This window comes from Psilocybe cubensis, chromosome 12 (genome assembly GCF_017499595.1).
Source record: "Psilocybe cubensis strain MGC-MH-2018 chromosome 12, whole genome shotgun sequence".
NCBI lineage: Eukaryota > Fungi > Basidiomycota > Agaricomycetes > Agaricales > Agrocybaceae > Psilocybe > Psilocybe cubensis.
The window spans coordinates 1,531,430-1,554,310 of NC_063010.1; the positions used below are offsets into that span (position 1 = coordinate 1,531,430).

Genomic DNA, 22,881 nt, shown 5'->3' on the forward strand with positions numbered 1-22,881 from the left:
CAGATCGTTGTTGAACAGCACTGATTCATATATGGTCTGTCAATGAGATGGCTATGTATATTGACTGATGCGCACGTCAGACACTAGGAGACTGTGAAGCCGGTTTTGTGGCATGCTGACACTAAGCAGAGCAAGCATGATTAATTTGGTCTATCACTGAGCCAATTTCGCTTCGGGTACTACGGGACTTGTTGTAAATATAAACATTGGTGTATTTTCAGAATTTGGGGAATGTGTTTAAATATGTCAAGAGGTACTCTACCATTGTGATAATCAAGCCCGAGCGGCGCTCAGAGATGCCTTGCATTTTACAATTATAACCGTGAGATCTCCTGTTTATCTAGTAAATTGCACTGATATGCGTATCCGATATCATATATACATACGATGACTCGTTACTCATCAAAATGCCACAGTCCATGTATACGTAGCCCAAGTAGCTGGGGAGTCATCTAGCGTCAACGAGGATATACTCGCATTATTGAATGCCACGCTTCATAGGGAAAAAGGAAACAGATGCTAGTATGTCGGCGCTGCAGGAATAATAAGTATGTTCAGAGAATTGAAGCATCAAATACAACCAGCAGAAATATATCTCACCATTAAGATGGAGAGGTCCTTACCGCCTCGTCCTAACAAGGAAATGTGGAAATCAGGTGGTCCGTGCTCATGGTCCACAAAACCAAGCAAGAGTAAACAGAAAAGCAAAGATTTGTGGCTTAGATGGGTCATTTTGACTGTGTTCTTCAATGACTACTACTGATGCTGCCCTTGCCTGGCTCCTTTCTCTCGATGCTATTTGTACAAGTTCTCCGATACCTATGTCTACATCTCCAGATATTACTGACTGGCTTCATATCTCGCCGAGGACAGATAGTCCTACAACCTCTACTCAACCGACGTCCGAGCCTAGCACATCCTCGCCATTGTGCTTTCAGGATCTTACTGCTTCGTCGAGAGTCAATGTTCCTCAACCGATGGAGTATAACTTGAACTATTTCTACGATCTTTCCGACATCGCCAACTCGACGCCGTCGTTGGCTCAAAGTGGTGGCTCTGCCGCTGGCGAAGATTTCTCAAGGGAGGCAATCTCAGAAGGCTTTAATCGCCATCATCGGATGGTGTCGTTGGAATCAACGACTCGAACACTAATTAACACGCCTTCACCGCTGCGATCCTCTCATACTCTCATGTCCCCTTCGGACACTGCTGGACACCCTGCTGAAGATCGGACTGTTTCGTCTTTCTCTCCGCCTTTGATCACGTCTCCGGAAACGAAATCTTTTCTGAACTATTTCTGTGACCTGGTGCCTTCGACTCCGCCTTTGCTGCAGCCAATCTCTATCTCTGATGTATCGCCTATCGTACGTGCGGAGAACCTGCAGCGAGTTGATGATGGAGTTGTAAAGAAAACAAAGAAGAAAAAGACGGTGAGACGCATTAAGCACTTTAAGGAGCCTTCGTCCTTTGTGGAAAGACTCTGCGCAGCGCCTCAGCAGACGAGTTTTCCTGTGGTTTTTCCAAACCCCGGTCCTCCGGTTACTTGTCCTCCTTTGGCTCCTCCTCCTCTAATGTCTCCATATCGCTTGCCTCAAAGGCAGGCGAACGTCGCCGACGACGCTGTTATCTCCATTGCGCAACCTCTGGAAAATGCTGTACCCTCTGAGCGATTAGATGTTGGCTTTGCACTTGATACTACTCAAAACGAACTAGAGACTATCGAACCCCTCTCTCCTCTGACACCTCTTCCTAGCTCTCCGGATTCGCCAAAGTTGCCACTCAAAATTATTATTAGACCAAAAAGGAAATTAATTCCAAATGCGACTCCCATTAGACGCAGCAAAAGGCCCCGAAGGAACGTGGCAATTGTGGAATCTCCGCTGTCGGCGTACAGCACTCCGGCTTCCGCGCGCTCGTCGCCTGACTATGGTCCCGGGGAACAAAATCTTGTTTCTGTCCACTCTGTTCGGACGTTTCCTGATCATATCAAGATTTCGGATAACTTTTCGTTATTCTACAGGCGCTTTCCTGTGAGCGCTTATTACCAGCTGAGTAATGTCGAGTGAGATGGTTGCGCTTGGTACAGCTTGTTTCATATTTTTCTGAATGTTTTATGTTTGTTATTCCCAGTCCACCTCGGTTCATATCATCCGAGGTATCCCATCCTGGAGGCGTCTATAATCCTCCTCGAAGCCCTCTCGACCTTTACACTCCCCGTTTTGTTAAAGGTAAGGGTGTGGAGAAAGTGGGCCTTTGTCCTATTTGCATCGAGCCTCACGCTCGAGGTGGTGAGCACAAGAAATTGTGGTTCGCCATGAAATTCTCAGCGTTCAAGTGGTGCGTTGCTTTTTTAAATTTCTTGTCTTAAGGCATTATCTGACGATACAATAAATGTTAACCAGAGTTACATCTTGGCAGTTCTCTCATAATATTCTAATGAACATGGTCAAAGCTATCACATGCAGTACGCTCATGGTAGGTTGATCTGGACAACATATATGGAGTCTCTCAATAACGTTTTTCCACTTTGGTCCCTCCAGGAATCTCCGCTTCCACTGGCAGGCCGTTTTCGCCACCTATGGATTTCCGAGTAGTTGCTCGTCAAAATGCAGGGAAAAAGGAGAAGCTCCATATCCAGCAAGGAAAATGCCACAAGTGCCTGAAATGGGTCGCAGTTGAAGGTATCAAGGATATGGAGAGCAAAGTAAAGTGTAAATTTCTTCTCCTCAGATCGTTGCTAATCGTGGCTCGGGCGTAGGTTAAAGAGTTGCATTGGTAATGTCTTAGGTTCGTTCGATAATCCGATTCTAATATATTCTTCAGGTGGAAGCATGCGGCAACTTGTCACCAGGACTCTGTTCTGGAAGGCGAAGGCGACTATTACGAACACGACGACATCTTATCAACCATCTTGTCTCTGACAAACGGAGATGCTTAAAACTGAACACTCTTTCGACTGAATTTTTCGTCTTCTTCTTTTCTCTCATTATCTCCTCCCTCTGTTTATTTGTTGTGAAAAATCCCTGTTGTAAAAATTTGTCTGTAATTTCCGTTCATTCGTGGGTGTTCGATGTATGATATTTGTTTTTTTAAATTGTTACACGAAGAATTTTTGTAGTTGTGATCAGTTGTATGTTTTTCGGACCCAGAATTTAGATTGTAGAACAGATAATCAATGAAATCGTAACTTTAATCTTATTTGGTACATCCGGGGAGATTTATTTGTTCTCAGCGTCACTTTGAGTGGAAGAAAGGCGGGTTCAGGGATCCTGTATCCAGGATAGACCCAAATATGGTTCGAACTTAGGGGTGAGATATTGAAACTCCGACTTACGTGGCCACGGGCACTTGATTCGCAGGGCCGCACATTCTCAGCACTGTTCGACAACGACGACGACGACGACGAAGACGTTGACCGTCCACATTTTCTTCTCCCTTATCTTGCTCTTATAATCTTCTCACTTAATCTTTTACGATAGCTTGCGGTTCGTGAAGAGATGCCGCCATCACTACGACCGCTCCGCGTGCTGCTCTCTTCCGTGTTCTTTGTGTCTCTCTACCTTGTGGCGCTGGTCAAGGCTTCCGCGCTGACTACTGCGATTGCGCCTAATGAGAGGGTGTGCTTCTATGCGGATGTGGATAAGGCTGGAGAAAAAATTGGGGTGAGTGGGAGCGGTCGTGTTTACCTGCATTTTTATGGATGCTGATGTCTGGCTTTTTGCTTAGTTCTATTATGCTGTACGTCGATGGTTGCTTTGGGTTGGGATATGTGCTGACTTTGAGAATATTTGTATTCTTGTCTTTGTCGTCTCTCCACTACCCGTGATATGACCGCTCATATTCCCCATCCTCGCCCCCCTTTACCCCGCTTATCTCTCTCTTTCGTCAATGTTACGACACAACCGACTCACAGGTTCAATCTGGAGGCTCATTCGACATCGACTTTGACATCAAAGACCCCAACCAAAAGGTCATCCTAGACGGCGAACGCGAGCGACAGGGCGACTACGTGCTCACGGCCAACACCGTCGGCGAATACGCGTTCTGCTTCGAAAACGACATGTCGACGCTCACGGACAAGCTGGTCGACTTTGATATTATGGTTGAGAGCGAGCCGCGCAGAGAGCCCCCGGCGAAGGCAGGCCAGATTGCGGAGCATACGAGCGCGCTGGAGGAGAGTGTGTTTAGGCTTAATGGGCTGTTGATGAATATTAAGAGGATGCAGAAATTGTGAGTCGGGTTTGGCTTCGTCGGATGGGCGCTGGTGTGGGGATGTGGATGTGAATGTTGATCTCGTCTTTTCTTTTCCTTTTCTAGCCACCATACGCAGGAAAACCGTGGTTTCTCAATAGTCAAGTCGACGCAAAAGTGGGTTCCTGCGATATCGCCTGCTAACTTGGTCCGTGTACTGACTACCCACCTCTTTCTTTTTCTACAGCCGCCTTTTCTGGTACGCCGTGATCGAGAGCATAGCCGTCGTCGGGATGGCCGCGTAAGTCCCGTTCAATGCAATTCCGTTTGTTCCTCTTCCGAAGGCTCATTTTTTTGTGCTAGACTGCAAGTATACATCCTCCAGACATTCTTCACCAAGACAGGCAGAAGATACAAGGTGTAATACTGTACACTAGTAGCATCACGGATATTGTAAACTGCGCGCTGTGGCGGTTCACGTATTTATGACTTATCCATCGATTTTCGATTTTCAAATTTTCGTCATTCATGCTTGGTGTTCGCGGTTCAGGTTGTACTCCATTGCTCTCTGAACTCTCTCTGTGTGAATGGGATGAAGTGGCTTATCGGTGGAGGAGAACATGCTCTATGTATTCTCTCGCTCTTCAAAATCCAAAGATATTCGAGCCCAAACGCGTAAAAGTTCGTAGTGGTACTACATTAAGACTTTTCTTTGCTTCAATCGCCCTCGCCGGAAAAAAAGATGGGAGAATGAAAAAATTGGGAAGGCATATGGAATCTGGACGAATGCTGACTGTAAATGCTGTACACGAGTGTACTAAATAGAGCCAACACAAAACCGGAGAAGAGGGGTCGAAAGTGTTGCTTTATTGTTTGGAAGATGGCCGAGGGGAGTGGAGAAGGAAGAAGGCACAGCCGGAAGCGCAGAGGAACAAACAGCAGAGAAAGAAGAGAAATGGAAGGTGGAAGGTGGAAGTTGAAAGTTGAAATGTCAACCATAGCAAAGATCGAAGAAAACAAAGGAAAAAAGACGATACGATACGACACGACATTAATCTCATCATTTGAATTAAGAATGTACATTTGTTCAAGTGAGAGGTATCTCAGTGGTCCCGGGACTTCCTAGGGGGCATGCGGCGTCAGTAAAGTGAAGAGATAAGCAAATGGGGGATGGGGGAGGTTGCGCACCTGTATTCGCCTTCGGCGGCGACGCTGAGTTCTTCGATCTCGCCCTGGACGGAGGAGAGTGCTTCGGCGGCGATGCTGAAGTACATGAGCTGTGCTTTGACGAGCTCGTTGAGGTTCTTGATGGGTTCAGGCTATCAAGGGGCGAGATTAGGACTGGTTGGAGATGGAAAGTTGGAATGAAAGACGTACGTTTTCCAAGACGGTCTTCATGAGTGTGATGGCGACTTCGGTCTTTTGGACAAGATCGTCTTCGGCGTTCTCGACTTCAAGGCGAGCTTGCTCTTGTTTAGCGGGGCTGGCATTCTTCAATCTGTAGTGAACAATTAGAAAAAATAGATCAACGGGTTAGAGATAGGTGCAACGCGTACGATTGCTTAGCAGCATCGAGCTCGAGCCTGCTGACGCGGACAGCCTGTCTCGCCTTGATTGCGACGGCAAGCGATGAGTTCAGCGTGGTCTGCCAGGGGTGGAGGAAGTTCTCCTGGATGGATGTGTCCTGGTCAAGGCGCGCGGCAGCGACCTTGTCCCACCCGCTCGCGTACAGGTTGAGGGCCTTGCCGAGCTTGTCCGAGTCGCCTGCGGCAGTCGAGGTGACGGCGGTTGTCGCTGCGTGCGCTGCGCGGGTGAGCGCGTGCGGCAGCGTCTTGTGCTGCGAGGCGGGCGGCGCGGAGGGTGCAGCCACGGGCAAGTTGGTGCCCTTGAGGTTGGACGCGGCGAACGAGGTGATGTTGTACCCGATAGACGAGGACAGCTCGGAGATGGACTCTTGGATCTGAACGGGGTAGTCGTACGACTCGCTTTCGTAGACTTTGGTTATCCTGTGAGTGGGTCACGGTGAGTTGGAGGCTCTGGTTGGTATTGGTTAGTTGTTACGCACTTGAGCATGGAGAGATGTGCGGCGCGCAGGGCGTCGACACGGGCCTCGAGGTCCTTGTACTCTGCAAAGCATTTAGCATGGGCACACTATTGAACGCTGAGCTGGACAGATTCTGCTCACCCTGCGGAAGCTCGGTGATCTCATCTGGCGAGACCTGTCCGAGACGCTCTCGGGTGGCCTGCACGCTCGAGCTGAAGCCCTTTGTGAACTTTGTGCCAGCTTGGGCAAAGTTGATGCTGTTGAGACTGGACGAGATCTTGTTCCACCCTTCCATGGCTGTTCGTTTTACTTGCTGGAATGCGACGTTGGCAGGTGAGTTGGGGGTGGCGGGGGCTGGTGAAGGAGCTGGAGCTGCTGTGGGCGTGCTCGTCGTGGGCGGCGGTGGACTGGGGCTACGCTCTGGAGTTGAAGAGGCCGTGGTTGCGAGATGGAGTGGATGCAAGTGAGAGATGTATGCACAAAACACGAATCGTGACTTGAACGGTATGACTGCGCCGCGACTGGGGTCCGTGCACACCGTCTGTCCTCTCTCCCCTCATTCAAGCGCTGCAAATATTATTCAAAGGACCTTTGTTCTCTCAGCCATGTAACAGAACATAAAACTTATGTTATTGTCGCTATTTCACCGCTGCTGCAGTCGTCTTCTTGGCTTCTTATCGTCCAGCCTATTACGTAACAGAGTCCCCTATCAAGAGGGTTGAATCACAGACCTTGACCTCGACTGTCATCTACTGCTTGGGATTTCTCTTCAACAACCGACCAGTTCCAATAATGGCGTCTCTTTGCTTCTTTCTCATCTCCTGTCTCACGTCTAGTTGCGCTGTCGGCAGACCCTGAATTTCGACATCCTATCTGCAATACTAGCCGCAATGATCTCAATCTAGTCACCCACCTGCTTTATGGTTCATCACGATGTATAACGGACTCTTTGGGAAGGATTCTGCAATTTGAATGGATCGTGCGCACGGCCTTATTCTGATCTAGAAAGTTTTACTTTGTCGGGACCTCCAATTTTCTCAGAACACTGTGTACCTGAGGTACCTGCTTGTGTCTTATCGGCGCCTGCCTCCTTATTTTGGTCGTTGGAGAACAAACGCTAACAAAACGTGAATTTGTGCACTTAATGTCGTTGCGGGAAATCGACACGAAAACTCAATTTTACGACAAGCACAGAAGGAGTTGCACAACTGTTCATTGACCGCGGCGTCTATCTCGTCGTTCATTACAAAGGAAGATCTGACATCGGAAAGGCCGTTTGTTCAATCCTTTCTCGAGACAGGTTATTAAAAAGTCTCCTCTTGATTCATTTTGTTGCACGATTGTCGTTGGCTACTCTGATATTTACATCTCTCGACATACCCCGAATTGTCGCCCAGACACACTGTCGTCGTCTGACAAACCCTTGGTCCTGTCTTTCAATTGCCTGCCATCCAACCTTGCCTTTGATTCTTATTATCTTGAATTCATTCTAGTATCTCATCATTCATCCCCGCGGTGGATAACCCAATTCTATCAAAGAGGGATTGTTTATTGTATCTGCATGCTAGGTCAGGATAGGCCATCAAATTCTAGATTTGATTGACAAAACTTTCACAGGAATTAGTACCGTGAATGTTCTCGTATTAGCCATCGTACCCGTACGTCGGAACTTTACCTTCTTCTACCTATTTAGCTGATTTAAAAAATCAGGTCGCGGTCCAAACTACTTTTCTCCCAGCACAGCGTGTTTTGCACTCAATAATCTCCAATCGAGTTATTCTTCTTATATTTCAAAATCGGAAACGCGACACATTTGAGCATGTAGATTCAGATACGAGGCGACGCCCAAGTAATGCGTTGGATGGTACCATGGATATGTTTACATCGGTTTATTTTGAATATCGAGAGGGAGAGTTGGAGGGGTATTCATGGAAAGAGAGGGCTACATAATTTAGAGTGGATACGATGAACTCAAATAAATCATTGCTCGAACGCCACATAGCACTCATGACTCGAGTCCGTTGTATGGCCGCAGATGTCATCGTAGGCTCGATGCTAGTCAATTATTTATCACTACCGCTCATGAAGATATAATTATCCATCAAAAATTGGATGTACAGCATGTCAGAGAGTGATAAGTATGGCCAGACAACGGAATGACTTAGGTATATAAACAGGTATTCAGGCATTCTAGCGCTTCCCGCTCGAATGTCTGACTTTCCAAACTGAAATCTCCACGCTGTTTTGAATAAGCCGGTGTGATAATTATTTCAAGTTTCATCTACAATTCGGGATCCGCCGGGGATAATGATGCCATCAATTTGCATTTGGAAACGATTGCCCACGCTGCTCAAAACCGTTGCCCAATGGCAACAAGCGATGCCTCGACGAAACCACGATGTTGATGTTGTCGAGACTCGAAAGGCCCTAATTTCCTGATTCTGCTCTCTATGCTTGCTTTGGGTCATTGAGAAAACTTTCTGTACCGATCTCTCTGGCTACCAACAATGAGTAATTAAAAGATGGCTGTGACTGTCAGGAGATTATCCCGTTTCTCAAAAGCATGTTGCTCGAAGTTAAGTCAATTCGATATTTTGGTTCACATTTGAAGAGTTTTCGGGTCAAAATTTGATGAGCACTTGTCACTGTCAACGCTGATGAACTTTTTCCATGCTAGTTTCGACTTTTTAGGCGTTCCGGTTTTGACTTACGAGCTCGATGGAATCGCATTCCAGGTGTTAGCCGTCTTAAATATAGAGCTGCCGCTCTTTACAAATTCCATCCGATCATTCAAGAAAGCCTGAAAAGATGGGTAACTGTCCTGCTCGCCCTTCCCTCTTCCCTTCCAATTTCCCATTTCCCATCTATATTCCTCTCCACAACTCTTAGGTATAGACCGTATATGCGCACAAATAGTACATTTGGAGACGTGCACATAGAGTTCAATCCCTCTCGAACAATTGACCTACTCACCCATGCTCGATTCAATACTGGAACACCTTCAAGCTGTGGGTTCTTCATCAGAAACTGGACCCGCAAGAGCAGCATTAAGTGTAGGATTTGTTGGTTACACTATCTTAGTGAGTTTCTTATTGAAGCTTGAATCAATCTACTGTTACACTACAGAACTGACATTGAACTTTGCTGGGAACCGATTGCCTCAGATCTACGACTATTTTTGTACTCTACAGACCGAGGTGAGAGTCCTTCATTATTCCTAATCGTGTCAATTACCATTCTAATATCTTATAACAATATTCAAAGGTTGACACTGCATGGACGCGTCCACGGTCAATAGGGTTGACTTTATTCTTCCTTAATCGATATTTGCCTGTGTTGGATATTTTTTTCTTTCTGCGCCGTACGTCGATTATGGTCACTGACTTGACTAAATAATCACTGATTTGTATTCCAGCCTTATTGGCTGGAGATGTGTCTCAGAGCGTGCGTGTTTTCTTACTTCAAAATGTAGACCGGACGTCTTTATATCCCTTGTAGGAATGTAAAATTGTTTATCCGACTACTTTCTGTATGTACATCGGCTTGGGTGACTTGCAGTGATCTCATATTTGAAGATCCTCGACAGGGCTTGTCACGCTTGGTCTGATCTTATCTCAGTGTTTGCATTTCGCTATCACTGTTGCGTACTTAGCTTACCTGTCACATTAGGTATCTTGATTCTTCGAACATATGCAATATGGGGGTGTAGGAAGCTGGTACTGTGGATCATGGGACCTTTCATGATGGTAAGATGTTCAGAAATTCGATTCGTTTTCAAAGTCGAAGAATTTACTTATTGGTATCAGATAATCTTCAGTACCATGCTCGCTGCCACCTCATGGAAGACCTACCTCGATTATAAAAAAATCCAGACCTTTTCGTTGGACTTGCCCATTCCAGATGCCTTGAAATGCAAAATCGCATTTCTCACCATCGACAATCGAGGACGCGTAGCATTGCTTGTTATTTATGCCATGGTGTTCTCGGGAGAAGCGTGTGAGTCAACATGAAGTACCAAGTCGACGGATGATTTCTTTATTAACGTTGTGCAGTAATTGTTGGATTAACAATAATCCGAGCTAGCTATGACGGTATGCCCACCCATTTCTCAATTTAACATGAATTGCATGACAAATGTCTCCATTCCATCAGTTGATAGGTTCACCCCACGGTGGGTTGTTCAGTTATATAAAAACGGCATACTGTACTGTGTCTGCATGCTCAGTAGGTCCCTATCAATCAAATATAAGTGTAGGAATAACGACCTGTACACTCGAACTCAGCCCTTACCCTAGCAAATATTAGTGTGGTATTCGCAGCGCCGGTACGTACAATTCTTTTCATGACATGAGGTTATTCTAATGAAGAAAAAAAGTATGCTTTTAAACCCGTCCTCCTACCCATGCAGCGTTCCTTACACTCAATTTTTGCCAACCGTGTAATGCTCTTGATATTTCGCCAACGGAGAAATAATGCTCTCAATGCTATAGAGGATAATGGTCAGCAGCGCCCGGCAACATTTGCGACGAGCACCATGGCTGTGTTCACGACCGCAAACGTTGTGAATCTGGAGAATGAATTTGGTCAGACCTCATGGCAGACAAGGGCACAACTGGAATGGTTTCAGTGAAGTATGTTTATGTTTATAGTACTGACTAATTTGTTACATGTATATCAGAAAATTAAGTTAATTATCATGACAAAACACACTGTGATCAGGCCTGGAAGCTCGAGAAAACAGAGATAGCTATGCTTCAGGCAAAGGCCGTCTGCGGCGTGTTGTGATGTTTGGTGTAGCCTCGACGTATTTCAGCAAGCTTGAGACGTCTTGATTTTCGTTGTCACTGCTGGAAGTAAGCATAGTACGCATTCCCACAAACATCATTTTGGTAAAGCCTGTCTCTAGAGTTGGTAGGCGTTGGCAAGATAGTGGCGCAGAATAGCACGTTATGCATTTTACAATTTCCTTGTAAACTTCCCTGGAGTATTGTCCGGGAATAGTGGCGCATTTAACACCTCGATGGCTTTCCAACACGGAGGCCCTGATATCGATGCTGTCAATATTGGGCATATGGGTCAGTGTTGTATCAAGAAAAAGTGTCTGTGCCATCATGAGAGTCGTTATTTTGGGCACTTGACAATAAAAAATTAGATAACTTACTACTGCGTCTTGTTGTGAAAGAAGGGGTGCTTGAATGTTGCTTGTAATTGACACCAACTTCAAATCGGATAGTTTGATGGAAACGGCCAGGTGTCTTAGCTTTGTTAGAGTCGAAATTTGTTTACTGTTGCGGGAGCTGAAGCACCATTCGCCCTCGTAGTGTGGTAGGACACGAAGCAATTCCAGTGAGTTGGCATGGCTCTTGAGGGTCGAATTAAAGAACCTAATAGCCATGGCATCGGATGTGGCGCCTTCGTCAAACCCTCCTGGAATTAGACTCAGTTCCTTCAGCCCTGAATACGATGAGAGGTAATCAAGAAGCGATTTCGGCACTCCGCCAACGGCAATCTTTTCCAGATGGATCCCAGTCGAAATGAGTTTCTGCCAAATTTCTTCAGTACTCGATCCGTAAAGCTTCCGTTCCTGAATGAGTGGCTGACGTTTTTCATCAAAAAAGTAACCGCGCTGGACAAGACGGGGGGACATATAGTTCGGATCGTCAACGTGTGTGATGCTTAAAGTTGTCAAGCATTGTAGGTGTCTTATGTTAATGTCGTCTAGACGTATAAGAAAATACTTCAATTTCAAGCTTCGGAGGCGAAGAGGTGCCGTCGTCGAGCAATATTTGAATAGTTGGTGAAGGCTCTGGTATCTATTGGCCTCGGGTCGTCCAAAGTGTGAGATACCGGTAACTGTCAGTGATTTTAGATCCGGATTTTGAGCAATGGCTTTGGCAAGGTTTTCAAGAATTTCGTCTTGTAGAAGTGGCGAGGATTTAACTGTTGACACAACTAGCTCGTCAAGACCTCTAAACATATCTAGTTCCAGCGGGATTTGGAATTTGCAAAAATGAATCTCAAGGGAGCGTAAGTTGGGCAGAGATTTCAAAGCGTCCAAAATATGTCTATAGACAGGGTCGCCATCATATTTACCAGGCGCCCATCTTTTAAGTGCGAGAAAACCATCAGAGATTCAGAATTTTCATGTAAGAACAAAGTAGTTATGTACTTACTTAACTCGGTATAACCCCCTCATGGAAGTAATAGCATCGAAAAGATATTGATTCAGCCTCTCTTCAGCTTTGACCACCTCAGGAGGAGGTTTAGGGAAGGGAACGGGAACCCATTGATTGGTTTGAACGTCATATACGGAGTAGTGGAGGAATGTTGGATCATTTAACGGTGAAAGTGACCCGATAGAAAGTTCCCGCACTGCTGAAGTAGCACCACACCCCTTTGATAGCGCCTCGATTTTTTGAACCCCGTCTTCCATGTTCAATCTTGATATCTGTAAGTCCAGTGTCCGAAACATTCGATACAGCAGGAGGTCAGCCATGACTTTACACGTTAGGCGAAGATTCTTGATATCGGACAATCCGAGCTGTTTACATGACCAATTTGTATCAACCACCAAAACCTGGACGTGATTTTATAGTACCCACCTCTTGACCGATGGATTGGACTATTTCAGGTGCCAGAGATGGTAGTGTGTGTTTCCTTTGATAGAAGAGCTTCATGATGCAGTGTACAGAGGTCTTTCAAACAGATTGTACTGGTTAATCACTGATTAGTGTGTGGATAGTGTGAGGAAAACGAGAGAAACGTCAAGATTTTAAATCACCACTGTCGTGGAGAAAGGTATGCTCAACGTGAGTCACATTGACGGACACCCTGCCAATCATTCAACTTGGGCGGGCAATGTATTTTTATTACCCTGCAGAATCACGCACACCACATGCCTGAGATCCTCCAATTGAGCTCCCCAGGTTTAAGCATCGGTTTGAAGTGCTAATCCTTCTGATACCCTGTTCCTCCCGTGCACATTGAATCACACACTTCTATAAACACGCACGTCGTTTATCACCCACGCTCAAACCCGCCATCGGGTAGCACCCATGACCAATGACAAGCCGCTCGCGCATTCTGCAAGGTAGTCACTCTCCCTCCCGGCCAATTAGCAGACACCATCACGATGTATATTTTTGCCGATAACGAATACACGCTTTACATCAACGGTCGAGTTGTAGGTTCTGGACGCAACTATGTACTGGGCACGAATACTGTCCCAATAGCCCAGTGATACCAGGTCGACTTTGAACCGAGCAATCTATTACCATCGCCGCCTATGCCCACAATGACAATGGCCCGGTTTCTCTTCTAGTTTCAGGTCAAATCAAGGGTTGTGGGTGTGGTTGCGGCACAACTGCATTTGTGAGCACGGACTCCAGCTGGAGGTACAGCACCGAGCAGAGGTCCTATTGTGTCGCATGTTACCCAGTCTGGTAGATACAAAAAGTGGCAGTGATGCGAATTATAGTGTTTTACTGAGCATCTGTGGCAACGTTGTGGGTATGGCGCGAGAGGTAAGGGTGAGGGATGATTGTAGTGGTTGTGTACAGAAAGAGCAAAAAACCGAAATGTGATTAGATGCGCATTTCGGCTACTTCCCGGTAATTAAAAGCTCTCTTGACTCCGAGTCGTCTCTTTTAGCTTGACTTTCCATCCCTCCTTGGATCAAATGTAACCTCCCAATCTAAATTGGTCCCACCTGCGTTTCAATAAGACACCTGTACAATTTGTCGCAATCGCACTTTGTCTACGTCGACAACGCGAGCGGATGTGCGCGAACCCTATGGCGCTCAGCTCAGACGGGCTTTACATATCCAATCACCGATCGCCCAGAATCATTCCAGTCACTTTGTACTGTACGCTAAGTTCTCGGGAACTCATAAGGTGTGCGTTAATATTTGTGCAACGTTCCTGACGACGGGTGCTTGAATAGGTATGTCTTCGTTCAATACCTGCTTTTTATTCTCTCCCTCGACTTGATCTTGATCACTCAGTTCACCCTCTATATATCTTTTTCAGGCCCAAAAATATTACTCCCCGCTCCCCGCAGCACTTGTAGAATGTCAAAAAATCAGTGGAAACAATCAGACATGCCCCACACGTCCACGCAGGCCAACATACCAAGTCCATGTCTAGACAGGACTCCTGGCTTTTCCTCTAATCACAAGCACGCACGCGTCATCACCTGTAGTTTTTCCAGTAGCAATTACCAGAACTTCTTTGACCTTTCCCTCATTCAACTACTCAGTCACGACAAAACCAACAGCCGAGGTTGCCTCGACCTTAAAAATAAAATCAATTTCATAAAAACTGGCCTGAATTTTGTCTCGGAGAAGGATAGGGTGGGGGCTTGGAGCTACGTGTATAAACCATGGTGAACATGGGATCGTGAAGATTATGCTAGTGAGTCGTGGCTCGTGTTCTTTTCGCATCATCTTACAGACCGTATGCTAAGTGTTTGTATGCTACTTATTACACAAATTATTTTTCGTTGATTATCTTCTATGTGCTGGCAGTGATTTGCGTACACAACTGGGATAGAGCAACGGACGAGGAAGAAATCATGTTCGACGCTCAAAGCCCATATTGTGAACTCACGCTGGGAATTTTGGTGAGTGTTTTTTGAACTCAACTGTGGCGACTTTATCAACTCGAATGACTTGCAAAGTAAGGACGACTATGTGTTTTTGACCGTCTCTGTTAGCCCAGCATCTACCCCGCCATTTCTGGTTTGTTGTGTCATGTCTTTATCACGCGTGTACTGGCGACATACAAAGATCCGTTTTGGGGAATCGTAATTCCCTTTTGGTCAAGTGGCTGACAGCATGTCAGAGATCGAGGGAAGCTGGAAGCAAACAAGAACATACCCTCGGAGGGTATAAGAATTGGACGGTTGAGAACAGAGATTCCCATCGTCTCTTGACACTCTTCCACCATCATCTCAACACATTTTCGAAGAGTTCTTCTTATACATTTGACAATTCCTCTACATACTTTGGCTCTTATTCAAACAAAGTAAGTTACAGTCAACCCGCCTTCATCAAACTGTCTAATAACATTATTAGGTAGCACATTTATTACCCCGCCTTGAGCTATCTTCACCGTAATCGGCCTGGCAACTCCCCACATGCGTAAGTCCATCTCGCCTAGGTCAAAATTGTGCTAACAACGTCCCACAGTAATTTTATCAACCCGCCTTGGACCAACCAACGTTTGTCCCATCCTCTGAAAGCCACTAACCAACCCCACACAACGCAGGCTCGCTCGCACACAACGGTCAAGAAGCCCAGCACAGAAGTATACCACTCCATTCAGGTCGCGTATCTTCAGTCTGCTGGTGTCAGGCTGGAGTGCGCGATTGTCTTGTGACATGCGGGGCAGTTGAAATTGACCCTACCCGCTCGATGTGTGGCACCCCCCCGCCGCCACCCCTGTAATTGGGGGTCGTGGAAACCAGGGGGTGAGGTACGGAGTGCTGGTTGGTTCGCCCACCCCCCTAAGCAGTAGCGGTAGACTTGCAGGACATCGTCGCTTCTACCGTGAATCGCAGGGGTGGAGATTGATAAAAGCTTGCTTTGGACCTTGTGTGCTGGGTGGGCTTGGGCGAGTGGTGGTTGGCGTGGGGTAAGTTTGTTTTTTTTTTTTTTTTGCTTTTCTTTGATAACATTGGCTTATTTCTTTTGTAGCCTCAGACGACAACCAACACGATACTGCACACCCTTTGATTGCGATACTTTAACGCGTTTTATTCCTCGTATTCGACGCATTACGCTTGCTTATTAGTTTATGTGATAGCATCGAAGTCTGGTTGGGATATGGATGGGCACTCCTCGGGAAAGGGCACCTTCAGTAAGTCTCGTACAGTACTTGATGTTCCAACTTTTGATATGCAATATTTCTAGCATTCCTCGAGATACTCGAGATCTTCTTTACCCTGTCATGTATTGGAAAGATCATGACTAGTAAGTTAACTTTCCCTTTATCATGACTGTCTAATTTCTTTCTCGCAAGGCTCGCAGTTTAACTTTACCTAGGCCCTCCGCAATACATGTACACTGGCAACACATCAACGCCAGTCATTCAGTCATAGCCCAACAATGGAGCCATCTGGAGTGAAGTCAGATCTTGGGGTACCTGTATTCCGCTTCAGCTGTGAGTCCGCCCGTTGATCATCCTCAATAAGCCTTATTGCCTAATTACTGTTCCCCAAGTTTTTTTCTCCTTTTTTGTTTTCGTTTTCGCGTTTAGCTTCTTTTTTTTCTTTTAGTTTTGCTCTCAAAGTAGTCACAAGGTTATGTGTCAGGGTCTTTGCGTCGAAAGATCTCTTCTCTGGTGAGTAAAACCTGTCCCTGCCATAATTCATCGTCTCACTATCTTATTCCAGGTTTTCAGGACTTGTACTCCTATCACATGTCACTAAATTCTTGCCTTCGTCATCACAAGAACACTGAAGGCCTAGGAGGTCATTATATCTGCCACAAAAGTCCCCGAATGCATACAAGCAGTCATCGTCAAATGATATTCAATATAAATCTCAAAGCACGCCATCGCCCCCGATGCCACACTAATAGAGCGCCTCGAGCTCAGAGCTTTGTCGAACACCCGAGTCTAAAGAGATCTGATGTGTTGGACCTCATTATTCTATGTAAGTCGTCCCTCTTGTTTTGTTACAATGTGAATACTAAGTTTATTAGATTCTCTGTTTTTCTCTTTTTCTTTTTAGATAGATGCACACGTTTTTTCTGCTACCGTTTGTAGTCCCAGTGAAATCGTCACTCACCACGCTGGATGTATTAACAACGCTTTGTTTGCATTGCCTCATACATTTTGACCTTTTATTCTGTCTTATAACGGGCATTTTTTCATTCTTTTCAAAGACATTTCATGACTCGTAGGTTAGATTGCGTCACTGTAACGTCTAATAGGACAAGCTTTGGGCTGTTAATGCCATGATTACTTGATTCGGGAAAGCCAATGTGATGTACTCAACTGGTCAAAGGTGTTGGGGGTATCTTTGAAAGATACCCCCAACACCCGACTACGCTAACGAGTACCCGACTCTGGAGTTGCAACGCATGAACGTTGAAACTTGCAACCCAGCCTAGGGTCAGACGGGAGCTGTCCAAAAGGCTACATAGACCACGACTTGGACCACAATCAATAACGCTGCTTGATGTTGATATGGGTGGTATGGTGTTGGGTTTGACGGCACCCCTGGTGTACGGCCGCTCGAGTAGTGGGTGGTGCCCGACGAAGATGGTGTTTGCTGCGCTTTGGTGAGTGATTCATGTTAGAGTACTGCTGCTTGAAATCATAGGCTTGCATCGGAGTTGGGCATCCTGTCGCCCTTGTCTCCGCGCTTGATCACAACGCTGAAGACGGACCCGCCTGGCACAAACGGCGCGATGTCGGTGGACGGAACAGTCGCGTCCATCACGAGTGGAGGGATTGTCGACGTGTTGATGGGCGGAGCTGGTTCTGAAAAACGCCCAGTGTGGGCGCGGCGCGGTATTTGAAATGTCGCATGCGTGGAGGCAGCGTGAGCTCCAGATCTCCTTTGTTTTTTTAATTTAACGTATGCCGCTAGGTTGATTCGTTTCTTGGGGAAACGGTGCAGCAGACTCCGCGGTACTCCACAAAAAGCACGTTTGTGCTGCAGGACGCGATCAAGGCAACTAGTCTTGAGGCGTTGTCGACTTCCAAAATTTTGCCTGGTGGCCACTGTGTGATGGGTGGCGGCCCCCCATATATTGAGTGGAATCCGGAGTTGAATGCCTTATACAAAGACAATCTGATTGTCCTATCTACAATTTCCCAAGAGACAGAGCTGTAGCATTTCAGTGTTAATCAAAAGCATTAAACTGTGTGAAATGGGATAGCAATGGATTGACGTCAAGTTGGTAGACCCTGCGAGGCAACCAATAACGGTGTGACGTAAGCAGCCATCGGTGCCGAGTTTGTCATGTCATCCGGAATCCAAAGTTGAACGTAAATCTACCTTGTCTTTCATTCTTTCATCTAATTCGAAGGCCTGCCATGGTTAGCCTTGCCGACAAGATAGAAGTACACACACTGCCAGAAACTGATGGTGGCAATAATCGGTCACGACCACTGGTTCAAGTCAAACCAAGTGTGTAATACTTCCTAATGCCACACAATTACACAGTACTCACAACGTCGTGTTCACCATCGCAGATGCCCCAGAAATTGTTGTGCCAGGAAATATCTCTAAGAGAAGCCAGAGGAGGCTGAAGAAGAAGAAGGAATCTACAGCTAGGAGTCAGCAAGGTAAGGACCGATGGAACATCATTCCGAGCACACAACGAAATTATTTTCTACTTTCATACAGCAGTTGAAGAACGACAACGCAGATCGGAGGATAGCCTTTCTTCCTCTGATTCAAACAGAACCAGTCAAACACAATCTGAACCACCCGGTAGCATACTCAATGCAAACACTGTGATGGTAAAATCCAAGGCCTTGAATTTGAAGCGGGAGGAATATCAAAAGGAAAGGCTCACTCGGGAAGCAGAGCGTAATGCGAATGCAGCCCGATTAGCCTCAATAACCGAAGGCATGGCTGCTTTGGATAGGGAGATTGACTCTGACCTCGCAATCATGGATGCCACAATTGACGAATTTGCTACCGCTTTGCACGAGGCACAGGAGAAAAATAGATTGCACTGGGAGAAGTGTGACAGGGCGGTACTGACTTTGAAACTACAGTTTGAAGAACAGAGGGCCCAAATTTGCACAGTGCAACAGGAATGGAAAGAGTTTGACCATCAGATTTCCTCCAAACTGGCCAATTTTAAAGAAGAAATCGACGAATTGGCCGCCGTAGTCAGCTTCATTAAGCACCATCGTGTTGAGGTATTGTGTCAAATTTGGGTCTTAATATTGTCTTGACATATATCTTATTAGAAAAATAATTCCTTTTGCTGGGCTGCTTAGAATTTGAGAAACCACGTCAGAGATGCATCTGGCAAGAAAACGGTTGATGTTGATGACAAGAATGGGTTCCTTCCCTTGTCCTTCCCCTGCTGAAGCCGTTACCGACAATGCACCTACATAAGTCCTATAATCCTTCGTCTACTGCGACTATGTTTACTTGTAGACTTCCACCGATTTTATTGCTTTGACAATTATATCTTGTATTGGCCTGCTTTTGCTTTCCAACGTCCTTAGTTATATGTGTGCCAGTTCTGAGTCTAGTCACTACCATGTTGTTGTTGATCCTATTGTTTACCAATTGTATGAATTCTGTGAACTTGTTTCTCAATCGGAATATGTAAGTTTGGAACAGTAAGCTAACATTGTCTTCCTTTAGCGGAGAAATCTGCTAGTGGAAAGAGGCTATACTATTTTCTACTAGGTAGGAGGTTGATTAAAAAGCGCAGCATGTGCTTGGATACCTATCTATTCTTTTCCACACCCATTTTACCACGAACATGAGGAGTGTCGGAGGAAATAGTCATCGATAACGCCAGGTGATGATTTATAAAGACTAATTATAATGAAAGAATCGACTCCTCTGTTTTTTTCTACCCTTTATACAGGTCATCGAACATGAAGGTTCTCAAAATCCAGTTACACACCGACAGGAGCACTGATGCTGTCAATCTTCAAATTGAATGCGGAGGAAAGGATAAAAATCACATTGAAAGGGAATTTATCAATAAGATTTCGAAAAACGCCGGTGTCCCAAAGGCACAAATTCCACGGTGTGCCGGTAGCCAATTGGTAGTTCCTCTTGAGCCATTAGATCATGAAGGTATGTGGCTTTCTCTCCAATTTATCAAATTACATCGTTGATATAGCTATATAGTAGGCACTAGTAGCGAGCACAGTGATCTTAAGGCATTTTTAGTCCCGGGCCATTGGTTAGATGGTGAAAGATCGATTATTGTCGAATACTATTCCAATGTATGGCACCTTTCGCTGGCTGCTCCTTCAATTGAGCATGGGGTCAACGACCATGAAGTTGACAGAGATTTGTGTATGTGTATCTTCTCTGATAAGTGGTGTATGCGGTCTTCTTATATCTTTGACAAATCTTAGATGAGAGGATGTCCGTAAGAGCCTTCTTCAGTAAAATAAATGAAGGCCAGACAGCCCAAGCTGAACCAGACTCGGAGAACATCTCGAACGCGGAGCCTGATTATGAATCATCAGGTGTGTTTATTGTCAGCAACAATTTAATTATTGCATTACTCACATTTACCTTTGACTATCTACGCAGATAAAAAGAAGCGGAAGAGAGAGAAAACTCGTATGAAGATGGAATCTCTGAAGCAAGCAAGCGGGAGTAGTTCCTTAGCTTCTGCCCGGGCAGAGCAAGGTTAGTAGTTTTACCTAAATCTCTATGAACAGTATGTCGATCAGCATTCACCATCGTTGCAGAAGAAAGGAAACCCACGCTGGAGGATGCATTTCTCTTGTTGTCACTGTCAAAGGGCAGCGTTCCCCAGCCCCCCCAAGGTGTGTGATCATTGTCGGATTCCAAGACCAATCTAACCAACTAATTCTAGATCTTATTGCTCCGGTTAATGATCAGATCAGCGAACCCAATTCAGAGATTGGGGAAGTTGTTCTTGGAACGGCTTTGGTCAATGACTCAGAACCTTTGCAAGAAGATGCATTGCCAAAGCAAGGATATTCTGAATCACAGGAAGGTTCTGCTACGGAGGAAATGCAAGATCTGGCAGAAATCAAGTCTTTGGAGTCGCTGAAAAACGAGTTAGAAGAGCTGAAGATTACATATTCAAATCTTAAAAAGGAGCGCGATGAACTGGAAAGTGAATCGATGAACCAATTGGACTTACTAAATCAGGCATATGAAGGTCGGCGCATACTTCAATCCACTATTCAAAATAAAACAACAGATATGAAAAAACTCACATCCCAATTTAACATGGAGAGGGCCAAGTGGAAGGCTGAGCAAAGTAGACTTCAATCCATAATTGAAACGCTAACAAGAGAGCGACAGGAGCTTGAACACAAACTTCAATTAACGTCAAAGGATAGACATGAAATAACATCAAGGATTGCTACAGATACACTCACCATTGAAGGTGCTATTGGAGCGGTATCCGACGAGGTGACTAGGGATGCCACTGATTATACTGAAACCCAGGTATCCTTGTTGCGACCTCTACACTTTTTTAGTTGTTTTAACTTATGACTGTTGTGCTCGTAGGATCCGAAATGGATGAACCAAATCCGTCGCCGAAGAATTATTGAAACCACACAAGAAAGGTTGGCAGCAATGTTAGGTCTGGTGCCTATATATTTGAAAAAAAGACATGGAAATGCGAGGTTCTGGAGAGAAAAACTGGATCAAATTCTTAGAGACCAGTCCCTCTCTGGAGACGACAAAAGACTTCAAGTTGCACGTCAGCTTTTAGAAAATCCAAGCACCTCACTCAACAAAGATCATTTGGCTGCTATCCAGTTGCTCCTGAGCAATGACCTCGCTATGGAATGGATGGCGCACAGTACCAATACGTTCAGGGATGCAGGCAATAGTGCTGCTCACCCTGATCTTAGCCTAAGGTTCTGGACACAAGTAATCAATTATATGCACAGTGAAAACGAAATCAACGAGAAAGAGAAGGAAAGTTTTACTACTCTCGTTATGGTTAATGATATTCTTCCGGAGCCATGATATTCTTCCGGAGCCAGAGAAGGGCGACAGAGAGTTGTAGTGTACTCACTAAATTTTGTACTTTACAATTTGTATTGGATCTCGCTTGATACCTCATACCAAATGCCATGCATAAAGTTTCTTGGTCATGATTCTACTCTCGGGAGGCATTACAACGATGACGACTAAGTTGTTGAAAAGATAAGTGGTGGTTTTTTACTCTTTAGCATAGAGATAACGAGAGATGGGAGTCAGACAAGCATTGTGCGCTGTTAATTTCGCATGAGAATGGCACAGAGGTGGAGACAGAAGCAGTTTTGCTACTTGCTGAAGGCAGATGTGAGATAATGGCGGATAAGGAAGAAGAGATAGTCAGCACCAGCAAGAAATATATACTAGTAAGCTTTCTGGATGCTCTTTGAGTTTGACGGCAGGAGTGTGAGAGACACCGAGACCACGAGCCCCTTGACAGATGCTTGGTATAGTGTAAGGTAGCAGCGATGCAAATGCATGCCGCTCGTTGTTGCTGTTAAGGAAGTAATAATGGAAGAAGCTTGACGGGAAGCGGTCACACTGATTGTTTCCAGCATAGAGCTTGATGAGAGCAGTACCGAATCTGGGTAGAGGTGGCTGACAGTTAAGGAGGGCGGCAAGACTGTTGCGCTGACAGGGCAAATAAATAGATGGGGGAGAGGTAGCCAGTTCATTAGATGCTGTCTTTCTGGTGTGGTATAAAGGTTTTGAACTCAGCGTTTCAACGGTATCGACGTCACTGTGTCTGGGAGCAGCAGAAAAGTGTGAGAGCGATCGGTGAGATGCAAATTCCAAATCCGAATTTTGAAGCGGGACAGAAGAACGCAGGGGTTTATAGATTGTTTACAGATGGCGGCATTGATATTCAATAGGTAATTGTGCGTGTCGTATAGGTGGTACACGGTGTGTTTGCGCGTCTTGCATGAATTATTTCAAGTTCGGAAGAGAGAATGGGATG

General features: G+C 45.6%; 6 protein-coding genes across 6 annotated transcripts; 4 read left to right on the forward strand and 2 right to left on the reverse strand.

Annotated features, from left to right (window-relative positions):
• Positions 1-821: 821 nt before the first annotated feature.
• On the forward strand, positions 822-4,615 carry JR316_0012480 (putative membrane protein C17A5.08; the record flags this gene model as incomplete). The annotated part of the gene is made up of 9 exons (XM_047898105.1): positions 822-2,008; positions 2,131-2,337; positions 2,453-2,475; positions 2,541-2,704; positions 3,480-3,662; positions 3,914-4,230; positions 4,318-4,368; positions 4,439-4,492; positions 4,555-4,615. The coding sequence occupies 9 exons, from the start codon at positions 822-824 to the stop codon at positions 4,613-4,615; spliced, it is 2,247 nt and encodes a 748-aa protein (XP_047742994.1).
• Positions 4,616-5,294: 679 nt separating this feature from the next.
• On the reverse strand, positions 5,295-6,530 carry JR316_0012481 (Protein GVP36; the record flags this gene model as incomplete). The annotated part of the gene is made up of 6 exons (XM_047898106.1): positions 5,295-5,313; positions 5,380-5,510; positions 5,569-5,689; positions 5,748-6,197; positions 6,257-6,317; positions 6,377-6,530. The coding sequence occupies 6 exons, from the start codon at positions 6,528-6,530 to the stop codon at positions 5,295-5,297; spliced, it is 936 nt and encodes a 311-aa protein (XP_047742995.1).
• Positions 6,531-9,210: 2,680 nt separating this feature from the next.
• On the forward strand, positions 9,211-10,865 carry JR316_0012482 (uncharacterized protein; the record flags this gene model as incomplete). Its single annotated transcript, XM_047898107.1, has 12 exons — positions 9,211-9,315; positions 9,400-9,432; positions 9,500-9,596; positions 9,651-9,679; positions 9,734-9,764; positions 9,822-9,854; positions 9,905-9,981; positions 10,042-10,231; positions 10,288-10,326; positions 10,388-10,459; positions 10,519-10,559; positions 10,611-10,865. The coding sequence occupies 12 exons, from the start codon at positions 9,211-9,213 to the stop codon at positions 10,863-10,865; spliced, it is 1,002 nt and encodes a 333-aa protein (XP_047742996.1).
• A 117-nt stretch (positions 10,866-10,982) lies between these two features.
• On the reverse strand, positions 10,983-12,912 carry JR316_0012483 (uncharacterized protein; the record flags this gene model as incomplete). The annotated part of the gene is made up of 3 exons (XM_047898108.1): positions 10,983-12,339; positions 12,409-12,776; positions 12,838-12,912. The coding sequence occupies 3 exons, from the start codon at positions 12,910-12,912 to the stop codon at positions 10,983-10,985; spliced, it is 1,800 nt and encodes a 599-aa protein (XP_047742997.1).
• A 4,588-nt stretch (positions 12,913-17,500) lies between these two features.
• Positions 17,501-18,077, forward strand: JR316_0012484 (uncharacterized protein; the record flags this gene model as incomplete). Its single annotated transcript, XM_047898109.1, has 3 exons — positions 17,501-17,520; positions 17,562-17,736; positions 17,832-18,077. 3 exons carry the CDS (start codon positions 17,501-17,503, stop codon positions 18,075-18,077), a joined length of 441 nt encoding a protein of 146 aa, XP_047742998.1.
• A 203-nt stretch (positions 18,078-18,280) lies between these two features.
• Positions 18,281-21,911, forward strand: JR316_0012485 (uncharacterized protein; the record flags this gene model as incomplete). The annotated part of the gene is made up of 11 exons (XM_047898110.1): positions 18,281-18,374; positions 18,440-18,532; positions 18,594-19,117; positions 19,199-19,263; positions 19,804-20,018; positions 20,076-20,243; positions 20,306-20,419; positions 20,487-20,585; positions 20,630-20,725; positions 20,776-21,380; positions 21,444-21,911. 11 exons carry the CDS (start codon positions 18,281-18,283, stop codon positions 21,909-21,911), a joined length of 2,541 nt encoding a protein of 846 aa, XP_047742999.1.
• Between the last annotated feature and the right edge of the window lie 970 nt (positions 21,912-22,881).